The 17,751-nt window shown below is 44.1% G+C and overlaps 1 protein-coding gene across 3 annotated transcripts in view; it reads left to right on the top strand.

Moving 5' to 3' along the window:
* The window catches only part of spns2 (SPNS lysolipid transporter 2, sphingosine-1-phosphate), a 133,484-nt gene that overhangs the window by 97,100 nt on the left and 18,633 nt on the right, over positions 1-17,751 (top strand). For all 3 annotated transcript variants that reach the window (XM_029701718.1, XM_029701719.1, XM_029701720.1), the window contains exons 6-11: positions 4,719-4,861; positions 5,257-5,409; positions 5,550-5,739; positions 8,710-8,775; positions 10,012-10,110; positions 15,259-15,422. In XM_029701718.1, coding sequence (XP_029557578.1) covers positions 4,719-4,861; positions 5,257-5,409; positions 5,550-5,739; positions 8,710-8,775; positions 10,012-10,110; positions 15,259-15,422 — 815 coding nt within the window. The remainder of the gene's footprint in view (positions 1-4,718; positions 4,862-5,256; positions 5,410-5,549; positions 5,740-8,709; positions 8,776-10,011; positions 10,111-15,258; positions 15,423-17,751) is intronic.

Below are 17,751 nucleotides of genomic sequence, written 5' to 3'. Positions count from 1 at the left end.
AAGGATCTCTCAGTACTTTGCTCCGTTCATCTTTCCCTCGATCCTGACTAGTCTCCCAGCCCCTGCCGCTGAAAAACATCCCCACAGCATGATGCTGCCACCACCATACTTCACCGTAGGGATGGTGCCAGGTTTCCTCCAGACGTGACACTTGGCATTCAGGCCAAATAGTTAAATCCTGGTTTCATCAGACCAGTGAATCTTGTTTCTCATGGTCTGTGAGTCCTTTAGGGGCCTTTTGGCAAACTCCAAGCGGGCTGTCATGTGCCTTTTACTGAGGAGTGGCTTCTGTCCCGCCACTCTACCATGAAGGCCTGATTGGTGGAGTGATGCAGAGATGGTTGTCCTTCTGGAAGGTTCTCCCATCTCCACAGAGGAACTCTGGAGCTCTGTCAGAGTGACCATCGGTTTCTTGGTCACCTCCCTGACCAAGGCCCTTCTCCCCCGATTGTTCAGTTTGGCCGGGCGGCTAGATCTAGGAGGAGTCTCGGTGGTTCCAAACTTCTTCCATTTAAGAATGATAAAGGCCACTGTGTTCTTGGGGACCGTCAATTCTGCAGACATTTTTTAGTACCCTTCCCCAGATCTGTGCCTCGACACAATCCTGTCTCAGAGCTCTACGGACAATTCCTTTGACCTCATGTCTTGGTTTTTGCTCTGACATGTACTGACATGGACCTTATATAGACAGGTGTGTGCCTGGTTGTCCAATCAATTGAATTTACCACAGGTGGACTCCAATCAAGTTGTAGAAACATCTCAATGGAAACAGGATCCACCTGAGCTCAATTTCTAGTCTCATAGCAAAAGGTATGAATACATATGTTTTTTTTATATTTCATACATTTGCAAACATTTCTAAAACCTGTTTTCACTTTGTCACTATGGGGTATTGTTTGTACATTGATGAGAAAAAAAACAATTTAATCCATTTTAGAATAAGGCTGTAACGTAACAAAATGTGGAAAAAGTCAAGGGATCTGAATAATTTCTGACTGCACTGCACTGTATGTTTAACAATGTATTTCCATATTGAAGCATTGCAATTAGAACAATGTGGACTGAAAACATATAATATTTAGCTGATATGGGGCAGGCTATTTAGCGAACTAGACTATAATCTGTAGCTAGAGGACCCCTGCTCTCTCCAGGAGTGATAACTATAAAACAAGTTTGTCTTGTACTGTCTTTTGTTAGCTAGGACCATCTACTTTCTTGACTTTTCCTACTAGCACTGACTTTGCTGATAACTTCTTGATTGAGGGAGAATAGACTTATATGTGGTTGTCTCACCTAGCTATCTTAAGATTCATTCACTAACTGTATCTCGCTATGGATAAGAGCATCTGCTAAATAACTAAAATGTCAATGTAAAAATGCTATAATAGACTAACATTCGAATAGGAGTTGATGACAATGCAGTACATAAAAGACTGTAAATACACAACTTGAAGCAACCACATATTTAGCCATGGAGCACGTTCTGATTGGCCAGTGAGGGGCCAAGCCTCGACACACCCACAACTTGTTTATTCATCAACACCCAGCCCTTTCGTGCCACCGCCAGCTACTGCGCCCATAATTCTGTTTCTGAAAATAGCTACAATATTTCTGACACACCCCCAAACCTATAATACTACCGCCAGCGCTAAGGTTTACTATTGTGTTAGGTTTGTTAGAGCCCTAGAACTCCTATTCCCATAATGTTATTGCATATTTCAATTGAAACACTTTAGGACTCTTACCATAACATTTTAACAGTCAGATAGCACAGTGCACAGATCCTACAATAGCCCATACCAGTACGCACGGAGGAGGCCTCTGCCATGAGTCTGACCAGTTAAAGTCCTTACGTGACAGCTCCTCCTCACATTAACATTTATAGGTCGCCTGACATTGAAAACAATCATCAAGGACTGAATGTTATATGGAAACTTTAAGGACGACATTTACCATCCCTTCCAGAACACCAACATATAAAACATTGTTTGACATGACAGCTCTATTGCCTTGGGTAAACGGGAAATCCATTTGTCCCGTTCCTTTGAGGGAGTAGGAACATGTCTGGAAAACAAAGTGTTGTGGGGATGGAGGGACAGGAGGATTGTTCCAGTCGAAGTTGTCACGCTGACCCTCCAATAAAACAATCCCACAATCCCCCAGCAGAGAGAGAGAGAGAGAGAGGAACAAATGATTAATCACCTCCAGTCCGCCATTACTCGGACAGAGAAAAACAATAAACACATGAAAAGCCTTTCTTACCAGAAGCCATATCCTGCTTTGAGGAAAAAACACTTTGCACCGCTTTCCGCTTGTTTTCCACTCCCCGGAGCTGCTCAGGACTGGCCGCCTTCCTGGAGGGGTGGATGGAGGGGGATATAGAGAAGGTAGAGAACTAGCAGGGAGGGAGAGATAGATAGCGACGTTGCTCAATAGTTAACCCCACTTACCTTCACATACTGGGCAGGAAAGGGGTGTATAGTTAAGGTAAGTACAGTACTATAGTGAGATAGAGTTTCTGAATAGTTACCCTCTAACCCTCAAGATGGATGGATAGAGAGGATTTAGGAGTCGTGGTGAGGACAGTTCACCCTAACCCTCATACACTGGGCCTAACCCTCCCAACCCTCACACTCTTGGCAGGAAAAATGGATGAAAGGAGGGAGGAAGATAGTTGGTAGACAGCTAACCCTCTAACCCTCCCACACTCGGCAGGAAAGACCTACTAGGACCTGCAACCTAACCCTTGACCTCTTGATTACAGCGAGGTATTCCACTGGCATAGCGTCAGGGTCGGAGGCCATAGAGACTTACAAGGCCCCGCTTTCATCTCAATGAATTATCATATGATAAGACAAGAATGTGCAAGTGGACTTGTGAAAAACAACCTGTTATTTGAGATTCTGTCTGTCTGTGTTTTGTACTTTACTGCTTCATGCAATCCACTGAGGCACTACAGGACTGGCTGTGGCACTGAGGATGTATCATAGCATTAGATGGAATACTCTCATGTGACAGAGCAGAGGAAACAGTCTTTATTACTGCTAACACCTCAGTGGGCAGTGATACAGTCCTCTATACTGAATTATGCGGTAAGACTGCTGCAGATATTGTATATTTGGAGAATATGAAAAAATCCTAGGAAAACATGCTCATGCACTCGTGCTCAGGCATGCACACAGGCAGGCGCGCGCAAACACACACATAGACATGCACAAACACACACACATACTGCATCAGCCGGCTGGTTCCGAATACGGATGTGCCTCTGCAACAAGCCGTAAAAAATATTGCGGTGGATTTAATCTGGCAGACAGAATTGGTTTTTCTTCCATGAGTACTGCGTGTATTCTCACCTCTTTCATCTGGGCAACCCAGCCTAATGACAAACAACTCCCACAAACACACTCTCTCTCTTTGTCTCTCTCTCTCTCTCGCTCTCTCTCTCTCTGTCTGTGTGTGTTTGCTCGCTGCAGTGAGACTTATAAAAGATGATGGAGATAATAGAGGCTTGCCAGAGAGACTAGTAGCTGCAACGGCACATATTACACAAAGAACTGAGCTCTCAGAGAGGAAAAAGACTCCCTCCCCTAAACACACACAGAACACTATCAGACCTAGAGGGCTTGTACAGGACACCAAGCATATCGCAAGACACAATGGGACCGCTCTGCAGTCACTCAACATGCACTTATAAAAGCACTTGTTATTTTAACATTGTAAAGTAGGTACCAGACATCCCTCCCTGATTTCCTTACAGAGCTATCCTGTATCTGTGCCTTTATATGTATCTGGTATTCTTACAGGCAGAGTAACTTCCTCATAAGCCACTGTGTTGTGTCCTCATAAGCCACTGTGTTGTCTCTGTAGGTTTCAGTATGGGATGCCTGTCCTCATAAGCCACTGTGTTGTCTCTGTAGGTTTCTGTATGGGATGCCTGTCCTCATAAGCCACTGTGTTGTCTCTGTAGGTTTCTGTATGGGATGCCTGTTCTCATAAGCCACTGTGTTGTCTGTAGGTTTCTGTATGGGATGCCTGTCCTCATAAACCACTGTGTTGTCTCTGTAGGTTTCAGTATGGGATGCCTGTCCTCATAAGCCACTGTGTTGTCTCTGTAGGTTTCTGTATGGGATGCCTGTTCTCATAAGCCACTGTGTTGTATCTGTAGGTTTCAATATGGGATGCCTGTTCTCATAAACCACTGTGTTGTATCTGTAAGTTTCAGTATGGCATACCTGTTCTCATAAACCACTGTGTTGTCTCTGTAGGTTTCAGTATGGGATGCCTGTCCTCATAAGCCACTGTGTTGTGTCTGTAGGTTTCAATATGGGATGCCTGTTCTCATAAGCCACTGTGTTGTATCTGTAAGTTTCAGTATGGCATACCTGTTCTCATAAACCACTGTGTTGTCTCTGTAGGTTTCAGTATGGGATGCCTGTCCTCATAAGCCACTGTGTTGTGTCTGTAGGTTTCAATATGGGATGCCTGTTCTCATAAGCCACTGTGTTGTATCTGTAGGTTTCAATATGGGATGCCTGTTCTCATAAGCCACTGTGTTGTATCTGTAGGTTTCAGTATGGGATACCTGTTCTCATAAGCCACTGTGCTGTGTCTGTAGGTTTCAGTATGGGATGCCTGTCCTCATAAGCCACTGTGTTGTCTCTGTAGGTTTCAGTATGGGATACCTGTCCTCATAAACCACTGTGTTGTGTCTATAGGTATCTCCAGTGCTGGGGATGACAGCAGGGACCCTGATCCTGTTCTTCGTGCCTGAGCCAAAGAGAGGCCATGCTGACCAGCTAGGAGGGCGCATCAAACATCGCACCTCCTGGCTCTGTGACATGAAGGCCCTGGCCAAGAAGTAAAACATCAGTTAACTTCCATTCATCTGCTGTACCTTTGCTTATCTATATAGTTTAGAGAGAGAGAGAGAGAGAGAGAGAGGAGAGAGAGAGAGAGAGAGAGAGAGAGAGAGAGAGAGAGAGAGAGAGAGAGAGAGAGAGAGAGAGAGAGAGAGAGAGAGAGAGAGAGAGAGAGAGAGAGAGAGAAGAGAGAGAGAGAGAGAGAGAGAGAGAGAGAGAGAGAGAGAGAGAGAGAGAGAGAGAGAGAGAGAGAGAGATTGTATGCTGCTAGATCAGATAAAACAAATATTTGTTAAGGCTTTCCTGTCCTTTTGTCCTTCAGCATCTGAGATTGCATACTGCAGGTAAATAAATAACTATCTCAAATGGTGTTGTGTGTGTTCCTCCCTTCTAGCCGTAGCTATGTGTTCTCCTCCCTGGCGTCTGCTGCGGTGTCGTTTGCCACGGGTGCATTTGGCATGTGGATCCCTCTCTACCTGTTCAGGGCTCAGGTGGTACAGAAGACAGCAGAGGCCTGCACTAAAGACATCTGCAGCAGCAAGGACAGGTCAGAGTGTACTCTTGAGTTCTCCGTTTTATTAACCTGATCTGATTCATTTATAACCTCTTGCTGCCCAATAACAATTCATTATAGTGATCTGAAATGTATTTGCTTCTCTCACACTTCTCCCCCTGGTCTCTGTGCAGTCTGATCTTTGGTGCGATCACGTGTGTTACGGGGCTGTTGGGGGTGGTGATCGGGGCGGCCACCACCCGCCTGTGTCGTCAGAAGACTGAGCGGGCGGACCCCCTGGTGTGCGCCGTCAGCATGCTGGGCTCAGCCATCTTTGTCTGCCTCATCTTCGTTGTGGCCAAGAAGAGCATCATAGGAGCTTATGTGAGTGGTCTAGTTACAAATCTGTCTTTACTCACAAACATGTGTCATACCATTTACTGTCTTCACTTCAAACATGTATCATACTGTATTCATAAAGCGTTTCAGAGTAGGAGTTCTGATCTAGGGAGTTTTTCCTAGCCACTGTGCTTCTACATCTGCATTGCTTGCTGTTTGGGGTTTTAGGCTGGTTTTCTGTATAACCACTTTGTGACATCTACTGATGTAAAAATACCTTTATTAATACATTCTATTTGATCAGTTTCACCTTTTTAGATGATAATGAATACGGTTATATGGACAGAGGAGACCTGAGGGTTGTACTACAAAGCAGGATCAACCAGCTAACTTGCCTAAATATTCTGAAATAACTTCTTATTTTATAGAAAGATATGCTTGAAATGGGCAGGGTCTAATTGATTCAACAACAAACAACACATATCTAAGTTCAGCTTTCATAATAAACCAGAAAATCAATAGTTATTTCTGGTTGTTTATCAAAGTTAGCTGGCTAACTGATTGATCCTGCTTTGTAGTATACCCCGCTGAGCCTAGATCAGCACTCCTACTCCGAGACTCTTTGTGAATACAGGGCCAGACATTCCAATGGCAGGGTCACATTCTCTGTCTGGAAGACTGTGCAAGCCAACCTGTTTATGGGAATTGGGATATTTTCCATCTTCGTCATTATTATTGCTCAGGTTGTTGAAAGTCAGTTCCTACTCTTTTGTCTCTGATAAGAGCGTAAAATGTGTTCTCTGTGAGTCACAAAAAAATGCCACAGTGCATTGTTCCTGTCCGGGGCAGCGATTGTTAAAAGCTGCACTCTTTCCTGCTTTACATGGCAATTAAACAAGCAAACACCCTGTGCATTCCCACCGTAGCACCGCGGGCCCCTGGCCTGTGGGTCCGTTTCCTTTTGACCTGATAGACACAGTATAAACCCCTGGCCTCGACAAAGATAGCTAGCCTGGTCCCAGATCTTTGTGTACTGTCTTGCCGACTCCTATGGCCAGTGTTACGCATATGAGTTGGCAAGACAGCACAAACAGATCTGGGACTAGGCTAAGAGATGTCTTCTTTCTGAGGACAGCCATCCCAGAGTAACCTAGACTATTCATTATTTACAGACCAGTGTGCCTCCTTGCCTGGCTAGGGGCCTCCTGCCCATTTACTGGGCCCTGTGTGGGTTCATATGAAGTCAACAATCCCAACAAGAGTTCACTTTTACAGGTCAGGAGCAAGTCTGCCCTACATTTGTATGTGGCAGGCCTCCATAAAGAGGTAGCATATTTCAGGTAGATATGAGGACACCTTGGCAGCAGAGCAGCCAGACAAACAGCAGTAGAGAGGTATGATACAGGCTTGGAGTTCAGGGCAGTATTCATGGCTGATATGTCCAGACAACTGTACATATTAAATATCCTCTCGTTTTATGCTGGCTGTTACTGTGACAACTCAAGTTACATTGCTAAGCACTGACAGATGTGGTGTTGAAGATAGTGACACCCCGGTGGTGTGAGGCAGGGCACAGCAGCCATGTCTGTCTCTCTGTCTGTTTGGGGTGTGATTTGGAGTCTAGATCCAGACAGCTGTTGCCTCACAGGCAGGCTGGCCGGCTGATCTGAGGAGAGTTCGTTTGAGGTTCTGTTTCTGTTTCCCAAGAGGCTGTGTGTCAGTCACGGTGTCTGAATGGAAGTTTAACAGTCTGCACTACTTCCAGACCCAGTGTCAATCTAAACCCCGCTGTGTGTGTTTGTGTGTGTGTGTGTGTGTGTGTGTGTGTGTGTGTGTGTGTGTGTGTGTGTGTGTGTGTGTGTGTGTGTGTGTGTGTGTGTGTGTGTGTCAGTCAGTTGGACATAGATCCTCCAGTCCTCCATTGCCAACCGCGATACATTGGATTCTATCGCAACCAAATCCCTCTGGATCTATTACTAGAAAGCGTTTGTGTCGCCACACAGCCTTGCCAGCTGCTCAGGGCTTGCTTTGATTGGAGATGTCAGGAGACTATGTACACATTCTCCTGAATGTCAAGTCCCTCTATGTTATTCAATATCTGTATTTTTTAAGTTATCGTTACAAAGTGAGAGCCAGGGATATGGACTCGATGGTTGTTAATTTGTGAGTACCCTTGTTGAGTTGATCTGTTGTTGTGAGACCAGAAGAGTGAGAACATTTGTCCACTAGAGGAATATACACTAGCCTCGCTGACAGACATTTACAGAGACTGGGTGTGTTCCCAAATAGACTCCTACATTCCTAGAAAAAAATAAGTATTATTTAGAACCTAAAGGGTTCTTCGGCTGTCCCCATTGGAGAACCCTTTGCAGAACCCTTTTTTGTTCTAGGTAGAACCCTTTTTGGTTCCAGATAGAGCCCTTTTCGGTTCCATGTAGAACCCTTTCCACAGAGGGTTCTACATGGAACCAAAAAGGGTTCTCCTATGGGGACAGGCGGGGAACCCTTTTGGAACCCTTTTTTGTAAGAGTGTACTCCCTAAATACGGCACTACTTTTGACCAGGGCCCATAAGGCTCTGGCCAAAAGTAGTGCACTATAAAGTGAATAGGGTGCCATTTGTGATGCAACCACTTTCTCCATACCATTCTGCACTGGTTCCCTGCTCAGAGGTCAAACACCTAGGCTAGCATCCCAAATGGCACACTATTCCCTATATAGTGAATAGGGTGCAATTTTATACTTAGCCCCAGTTCAATGGCACAGAATGAAGCAGTCCATTCCTGTATAATGTGAGCACAGCGTAATAACATGTTTTCAGACAGACCACAGCAACTGAAGCATTTTAATTCCCTGTGTTTTCCGATATCTGCAAGACAAGAGACACCTTTCGACTTTCACTTTTTTCCCTCTCATTGGCTGTGGCCTAGTCCGTGCAGTGTGAAACTCCGATCAGACAGTCCTAATGGTTGGTATTTAATATCCCTCTTTCTTTCTTTCTCTCTCTCTTTTTCAGGTCTGTATCTTCATAGGGGAAACGCTGCTCTTTCTGAACTGGGCCATCACGGCGGACATTTTAATGGTACGTACTGAGAAAAAACTATACTTATCCTCTGTTGCCTACCACTGGAAACTTCTAATACTGCACTACTGTAGTAAAGGGTGGTTATCTCTTCTGGTGCAGTTTGAGTTTGTTATTTTGAGTTGTGAAATGCGTGACTGTAACAGGGACAGGGAGCTTGTATATATCGGATGCGGCTCAGTCATCATAATTATGCCCTTGACCATGCATGATGCATACACCACTCATGGAAAGACAAAATGCATGGGAGAGCTCTTTTTCAGATAGGTCAAATACTATTTAATTGAGCTTATGGAACCAATACAATAGTCGCAGAACTGCAAATCCACCCATCTGGAACCCCAGGCAGGCTAAAGTTAACACAACATTTATTTGAAAAGGTATCAAATAGTATTTGAACCCAAGTCCCAAAGAAATGATCTAGGAGGGTAGCTTAGAACTTGTTTGCATGTGTGAGCCAAATGAAATGGGACTTCCTGTGAAGTGAAAGGACCAGCCAAACTCATTCATCTGCCAGTTAGAATAGACACACTGGTGAGTTAGCTTGCAGAGGGGAGGGGAGAGGAGAGGAGAGTCAGCTGCAGAGCAGAGGCCCATACAGCACTTACTGGACTGTGTTAGACACACACGCACACACACAGTTCTAATCTAACTGGAGATGACAAGCCTGGAGGTCTTTGGCAGTGAGGTGGACTGAACTTGCATAATTGAGGTCTCATGGAAACCATGTGTTTGATGTATTTGATACCATTCCACCTATACCGCTCCAGACCTTACCACAAGCCCGTACTCCCCAATTAATGTGCCACCAACCTCTTGTGATGGATCGATCCTTCCTTCTACATCCCTAGTCACCACTTCTGCCCTTGTTTCAACTCTCTCTCCATCTCTCTCTGTTATGTCTTCCCTGTGGCTCAGTTGGTAGAGTATGGTGTTTGCAACGCCAGCATGGTGTGTGCAATGCCAGGTTTGTGGGTTTGATTCCCACGGGGGGCCAGTACAAAAAAAAGATATAAAAAAATGCATGAAATGTATGCTCTCACTACTGTAAGTCGCTCTGGATAAGAGCGTCTGCTAAATGACTAAAATGTAAAAAATGTGATGATGTGTTATATCTTATGTGATTGAATTTGGACCTTGACGATATTTTTTTATACGTGATGGTGAAGCTAAATAAATGCCTGTTCAAGAAGCCAGTCAGGTCAAGTCTCATCTGATCTTATCATCTCTCTGCAGTATGTTGTCATCCCGACTCGGAGGGCCACAGCAGTTGCCTTCCAGGGCTTCACTTCCCATCTCCTGGGGGATGCTGGAAGCCCATACCTCATAGGCCTGGTAAGACTACTCTACTCTCGCTCTCTTTGTGTGTGTGTGTGTGTGTGTGTGTGTGTGTGTGTGTGTGTGTGTGTGTGTGTGTGTGTGTGTGTGTGTGTGTGTGTGTGTGTGTGTGCGTGCGTGCGTGCGTGCGTGCGTGCGTGCGTGCGTGTGTGTGTGTACCAGTGTGTTTGTGTGTGTGTGCATTTATATGTGAGTACTGTGTGTGAGAGTTACTTGGGATCCATAGTCCTGTAGTGTGAATGAATAGGTTGTTACATACAATACTGCATATGTATCATAACACATTCACACTATTCACTCATCACTTGATGCTTTTTAGTAGCCTTTGTCTAACTATGCCATTGCAAGGTTAAATGAGGTCGGTACCACAACAGCTTTTAACAAACCTCCCATTGGGACTAGCAGTGAACAGAGGTGTGACTTCACTTCGCCAGTCGTCCGCTAATTTCTGCCAACCCACTTTCCAGTAAACCCAGTTCCCATGGGGACACCATTATGACTAGTAGTCAGAACCAGAGAATATGGCTCTTACTGGCACTCACATTCTCAAGGACACACACTGCTCTCTAAGTGTTCCCTCTGGTCTCTTAAATGCCTGGCCTTACACTGCATCCTTGCATAGACAATAGCTTCAGCCCCCGCTCCTCTACCATCCTATCAGTGGCCATGATGACACTAATTCCGGGCGTGTTTTCTGAACATTTCACCAAGATGAAAGAGATATGCCAAGCGTCCATGACATTACTATACCGTTCCAGGTCCATTCCAGAAGGGGGGGGAAACACATTTCACCCCTAGCTGCCAACTGGCATTCCAGTCATTCCGGAGAGAAAGCATCGAATGAGCACTTTCCAAGTTAAACAGTAACCCCATGGAAGTGCCCCTCTACTCGGCATGGTATGCTGCACTGTGATCGACCTGGGAGAGAGCCCTGGAGCTGGGAGGTTATACACACTGTGTCCCCACACACACTCAATGACCACATGCCTAAATACGTGTGGCAGGGGGTAAAAGGTGAGGTGGACTGCCCTGAGTAGCCTATCTCGGTATGAATACGTTTCTTATCTCCTCCAATACTGAATAACTTACACAATATACTATTAGCCAAAGATGTGCTTCTAAAGCTTCATTTGACTGTATGCCATGAAGTGAGGTGGTTTCACCGGAGTTCAGTTATCTCCCATACTGAATCTCTTACACAATATTCAAATAGTTATAGTACTACTCAAAGCTGTACCTCTAAACCTACAGTACTTGTTCATGTTTAATGCATGCTTTGGCTTCAGAAAATGGTTAAGAGAAAAGAAAGAGCTCTTGAGCTTGTTCTACTTAGTGGTAGTGTTAGATATTTACTATGTTGTTATACTGTCCTCCCTCGGGCCCTCAGGCTCAGTGTACAGTAAGAGCCAACAGCGAAAGTAACGTTGGTCTTGATTAGAGAATCAAACTCAGGCCTAGGGATTCACTGGGGACAGGCAGAACAGTGACAGACGGAGCTGTGGAACAGCAGATACGGCAGTTATTTAAGAAGGGGGGGAAAAGTATATACACTACCGTTCAAAAGTTTGGGGTCACTTAGAAATGTCCTTGTTTTTGGAAAGAAAAGCCATATTTTGTCAATTAAAATAACATCAAATTGATCAGAAATACAGTGTAGACATTGTTAATGTTGTAAATGACTATTTTAGCTGGAAACTGAAGATTTTTTTATGTAATATCTACATAGGCGTACAGAGGCCCATTATCAGCAACCATCACTCCTGTGTTCCAATGGCACGTTGTGTTAGCTAATCCAAGTTTATCATTTCAAAAGGCTAGTTGATCATTAGAAAACCCTTTTGCAATTATGTTAGCAGAGCTGAAAACTGTTGTTCTGATTAAAGAAGCAATAAAACTGTCCTTCTTTAGACTAGTTGAGTATCTGGAGCATCAGCATTTATGGGTTTGAATACAGGCTCAGAATGGCCAGAAACAAAGTACTTTCTTCTGAAACTCGTCAGTCTACTATTGTTCTGAGAAATGAAGGCTATTCCATGCGAGAAATTGCCAAGAAACTGAAGATCTCGTACAACGCTGTGTACTACTCCCTTCACAGAACAGCGCAAACTGGCTCTAACCAGAATAGAAAGAGGAGTGGGAGGCCCCGGTGCACGACTGAGCAAGAGGACAAGTACATTAGAGAGTCTGGTTTGAGCCTCACAAGTCCTCAACTGGCAGCTTCATTAAATAGTACCTGCTAAACGCCAGTCTCAACGTCAGCAGTGAAGACGCGACTCCGGGATGCTGGCCTTCTAGGCAGAGTTGCAAAGAAAAAGCCATATTTAAAAAAAAAAAAATTTTTTTTAAATTTATTTCACCTTTATTTAACCAGGTAGGCAAGTTGAGAACAAGTTCTCATTTACAACTGCAACCTGGCCAAGATAAATATAAATACATATCTCAGACTGGCCAATAAAAATAAAAGATTAAGATGGGCAAAAGAACACAGACACTGGGCAGAGGAACTCTGCCTAGAAGGCCAGCATCCCGGAGTCGCCTCTTCGCTGTTGACGTTGAGACTGGTGTTTAGCGGGTACTATTAACTCCTAACCTTAACCCTAACCCCTAGCCTAGCTGATATTAACGTTAGCCACAACAAATTGGAATTTGTAACATGTCATATGTTTTGAAAATTCTAACATGTTGTACATTTTGGAAATTTGGAACATATCATACAAATTATAATTCGTAACATATCATACGAAATGGATGATGGACATCCAAAATGTAATACATACCATGCGAAATGTAACCTATCATACTAATTCACACAGAGCGTCTCGGATTTATGTATAGAATAATACAAAATGCTCTGAGACCAGGTTGCTGTGATTCACACAATTCCCCAGACATATCATCCTTCCCTGAATGTCGCCAACCTCCAGACCAGGCCCAGAATGCCCTGAATGCGTCACCATGCAGCGACTCCTCTATCTCCTCTATCTCTGACTGGCCCGGAGGTTTAGCAGGCCGGTGTGATAGGCTCATCATGACGCACTCTACCAACCCACAACCCTCCTGCCTCCACACCCGCCACCCCCCACCACAAAAATGAACAGAGTCTGCAGATCTGAAATCACGGGAAAACATTTCAGCCGTTCATTGCTTAGCAACTACAGAATAAAGCAGCCTTGAGCCACCCACTTGGTGCAGAATTAGGTTTTTACAAGTACTTGTGCTGCCCAAGACCCAAATATTAGACCTGCATTAGAGACATGCCCTCAGAGGATCGTGAACCGAAGCAGCCACAGTGCATTGCCTTTGTATATTGATGGAGGTTGTGTGTTAAAATGAACTGGGCGCCCACTGTATCCTGCAATGCTGGTCCTTCTTATTGAGTGACAAGCCATTCATCCACAGCATATAGTCCCCCTTGTACCAGCACGTAGGCCAGAGTGGCTGACAAATACAAACCATAGCTTCAGGGCTTCAGGGAGGAATATAATGAACTAGTGTAAAGACACATGTAACTGTGTGTGTGTGTGTGTGTGTGTGTGTGTGTGTGTGTGTGTGTGTGTGTGTGTGTGTGTGTGTGTGTGTGTGTGTGTGTGTGTGTGTGTGTGTGTGTGTGTGTGTGTGTGTGTGTGTGTGAGAGAGAGAGAATGTGTGTGTGAGAGTGGCAAATGGCCAGAGGCAGAGTGGGTGGCGATGTAATGTCAGGAACAATCTCCCTGCAATCTTGCAAGAAATGCCTTGTAATGGATAATTTGACATGCACTATGTATTTTTAGCCCACGCATACAGTCATACACTCTCGCATGAACATGCACACTCTTATAGCACCCACCTACACTCTTTCTTTCTCGCCCTCCCTCCCTTTCTCTCTCACACACTCCTGCCAGCACTTCTCCCCTCCCTAGGGAGACACTGACTATAGAGAGAGAGAGAGAGAGAGAGAGAGAGAGAGAGAGAGAGAGAGAGAGAGAGAGAGAGAGAGAGAGAGAGAGAGAGAGAGAGAGAGAGAGAGAGAGAGAGAGAGAGAGAGAGAGAGAGAGAGAGAGAGAGAGAGAGAGAGAGAGAGAGAGAGAGAGAGAGAGAGAGAGAGAGAGAGACTCTGCAGCAGGAGGAGCCTGTCAGTCGTCACAGGGAATACCTCAGCACTAATCTAGTCTCTGTAATAACCACCAGCCTCCTGCCTGTCTGTCTTTACCTTTTTCAATTCAATCTAACTATTTATCCTCTCAGGGGAAATTAAGAAAGGCAAGTCAGGGAACCTGGGCTGTCAGGGCAGGAGTGAGTGTCCACAGCACTTTGAGGAACACTGGCCAACCTGCATGCACAGTTTGTGTGTGTGTGTGTGTGTGTGTCAGCACTTTAGTAAGACTATCTCCCAGCTGTTGTTTTCTTTAGCGCATTGCGTGACGGACCAGGGCAACACTCAGCTCTGGAGAACTCTACTCTACTCTAACCTTGAAATTACTGAATACGCTGCTTGGAATATCTACTCTTATAGACATTGGTGTGTGTGTGTGTGTGTACAGAAATATGTTGTATGTGTGTTTTGTAACATTGCCTCCTTTTTGTGTTTGAAATATTCATTGGTTAAGTGTGTTACTTTACATTATTGATTTGCCTAATGGATCGGGGACGATATGTATGGATTAGCCCTGTAGCCTGTAGCAGTCAGAGGAGCTCATGTAACTCACTACTACTGTAGCCTTTAGCATCTGTTGCAGGATCTGAGCGTGCTCTCCAGAGATGAGCTTTTTCTCTGCTTTGATAACTTTACATAAGACTCAAATGAATCTCTTGCTAAATGAGTCACACACACTGTAATTATACAACGCACTATAATGGTAACAAGCACTAGGATTGATGCAGAAACGTTATATGCCGGTTTCCTGGACACAGATAAGCCCTTGACTAAAAAGTATATTAAATGGAGATTCTCCATTGAGGATGCTTTGTAGTACAGGAATAGGGCTTCTCTGGATCTGGGAAACCGGCCCGAATAGTAATATTAGTGATCACTATTGGTGACTTGGAAAGACACAACAGTGTGCATAATGTCTATAGCATATTCGTATTAATTTACTGTTGTTTTTCTCTGTCTCTCGTGTGTGTGTGTGTGTGTGTGTGTGTGTGTGTGTGTGTGTGTGTGTCCAGATATCGGACGCCCTCCAGAAGAGCTACACTAGGTCGGTGCTATGGCAGTTCCTCAGTTTGGGTTATGCCCTCATGCTCTGTCCCTTCGTCATCGTCCTGGGTGGCATGTTCTTCCTGGCAACCGCCCTCTTCTTCCTCGACGACAGGGACAAAGCAGAGAAACAGTGAGTCTCTTTTCGCCCTGCTTCTGTATAACCTAGATTACATTGAAATTTTAAGCATTTCGTAGACACTCTTATCCAGAGCGACTTACAATCAGTGATTCCTACAATAGGCAAAGCAACCTCATATCACGATCATTGCAAGTTAGTAAATCCATAATGTTTTTTTAGGAAAAGTTATTGTAAAACCTGCGCCTTACGTCTGATCATCTTGAAACTTTCTCTGTAAAGCTAACTTTCATCAAGGTTTTACATGTCCATTCATGTACCATCCATAATTCTTCTTATTTGCTTTATTTCTCCAACATGTCAAGTCTGTTTTTTGGGGTATACACTCCCCACAAGGGGTACAATAGACACACACATCAGAAGTTTCATTTATATTTTGTTTGTCCATTCTGTAAGACAATCAAGTTGTGATTCCGCGTGGAAATGTAAAGTCCGTAACGCTTGAATCGCCCAGAGGGGTAAACAGAGATGAGGCGATCAGGGTCAGGGGAGAGAGATTGTTCCCGGCTTTATCCTTGACAAAAAAGGCTAGAGTCAGCTGGGAGCAGCAGACAACGACTAGACTCTCTCATTGAAGCAATGGAAGTTCAAGGTCAACCGCAGTACTGCAGGCATTGTTAGCAGAAAACGATCCCCCATTATAGTGAATGGAAAAATTACGATCTTCGTGGTCAATCTTCATCTAAAAAAAAAAGTCAATCATGGTACCAAAAACTGCTTTGAATACACCAGATGTACAGTACCAGTCAAAAGTGTGGACACACCTACTCATTCAATGGTTTTTCTTTATTTTTAGTGTTTTCTACATTGTAGAATAATAGTGAAGACATCAAAACTATTTGATCTGGCCTCCACAATCACCTGACCTCAACCAAATTGAGATGGTTTGGGATGAGTTGGACCGCAGAGTGAAGGAAAAGCAGCCAACAAGTGCTCTGCATATGTGGGAACTCCTTCAAGACTGTTGGAAAAGCATTCCAGGTGAAGCTGGTTGAGAGAATGTCAAGAGTGTGCAAAGCTGTCATCAAGGCAAAGGGTGGCTACTTTGAAGAATCTCAAATATAAAATATATTTAGATTTGTTAACACTTTTTTGGTTACTACATGATTCCATATGTGTTATTTCATAGTTTTGATGTCTACACTATTATTCTACAATGTAGAAAATAGTAAAAAATAAAGAAAAAACATGGAAATAGTAGGTGTGTCTAAACTTTTGGCTGGTACTGTATGTCCTTGAACCTATTAATTTTAAATCGCACACAGAAGTTAGTGCTGGATTGAAATTTACAGAATGGTTACCTGGAGGAAAATAGGGGAGGGTCTTGCTTTTCAATTTCAGTCAAGGGGAAGGTTTAGTATTTTTTTTTTATCTAGTCCAGGGGAGGGTCGTTCAATTGAGGAAATGTCAATATCTATCAGTGTTTTAGAATTAGTTGTTTATTAGGCTATGCGTGCCCAATGCTGCCCCTCATCGCTGATTCTCCGCAGGGTGCGCAATAACAGGTGCGCCTATAGACTATTTAGTGTGTTATCAATCAAATGATCCAAAGCCTATAGGCTATAGTGTACAAAGTGCATGCTTGGAGAACCACAGAGCAAAGTTAGTTTCTAGTACACTGCTGGGAAGGTGTAAATACAACTAGGCTTTATTACACACTGTAATGGGTATTCCAACCCTGAGCCCTGGCCTGCTCTGCTCTTTCTGATCAAAAACTGTTTTGTGTGCTGCCTAACCAATGGCTGTGCTGTGTAGGCCTACGGTGGCAGTTCAGGAGGAGAGTCAAAGGCTTCTTCCAATTTTGTCGTTTTTGTACATTCTTGCACGCGGACTAGCCTATAGGCTATGACATGTTCAGTTTGAGAAGGAGAGCGCAAAGATGAGAAGGAGGACCTGGGGCCAACTTTGATAGCTTGCTACTACTATAATTAATTTTATTAAAAACAATATGTTTCTTGCCAATGATAAACGGAAAAAGATGTAGAATTGCACGACAACCCACAACCTTCTGGCCTGCAGCCCTGTGTTGGTTGCCATGTAATGCTTACAGGACGAAGAACAGTTTCTAAAACTGCATATCTAAGGCTCTGGTCTGTCCAAAAAAATTGTGTAAACAGTAGACATGTTCTCTGCTATTCACTTTGTTTTAATTATTATTTTGGGTCTCTTTTTCAAGCGTTCAGGGAGGGTTTAGGTAAAATATATTTTGCTGAAGGGAAATCGGACCATTTCAGAGAGGTCCCATTTTCTCCATGTAACCCTTATTATAAATAACGTTCACTCCCGCATAAGGATAATTTAGTTGATAATGGCAGCCTACAGT

Source organism: Salmo trutta, chromosome 19 (genome assembly GCF_901001165.1).
Source record: "Salmo trutta chromosome 19, fSalTru1.1, whole genome shotgun sequence".
In the NCBI taxonomy this organism is placed as follows: Eukaryota; Metazoa; Chordata; class Actinopteri; order Salmoniformes; family Salmonidae; genus Salmo; species Salmo trutta.
The sequence above is the reverse complement of the archived record's forward strand: the minus strand, read 5'-3'. Positions and strand labels throughout refer to the sequence as shown.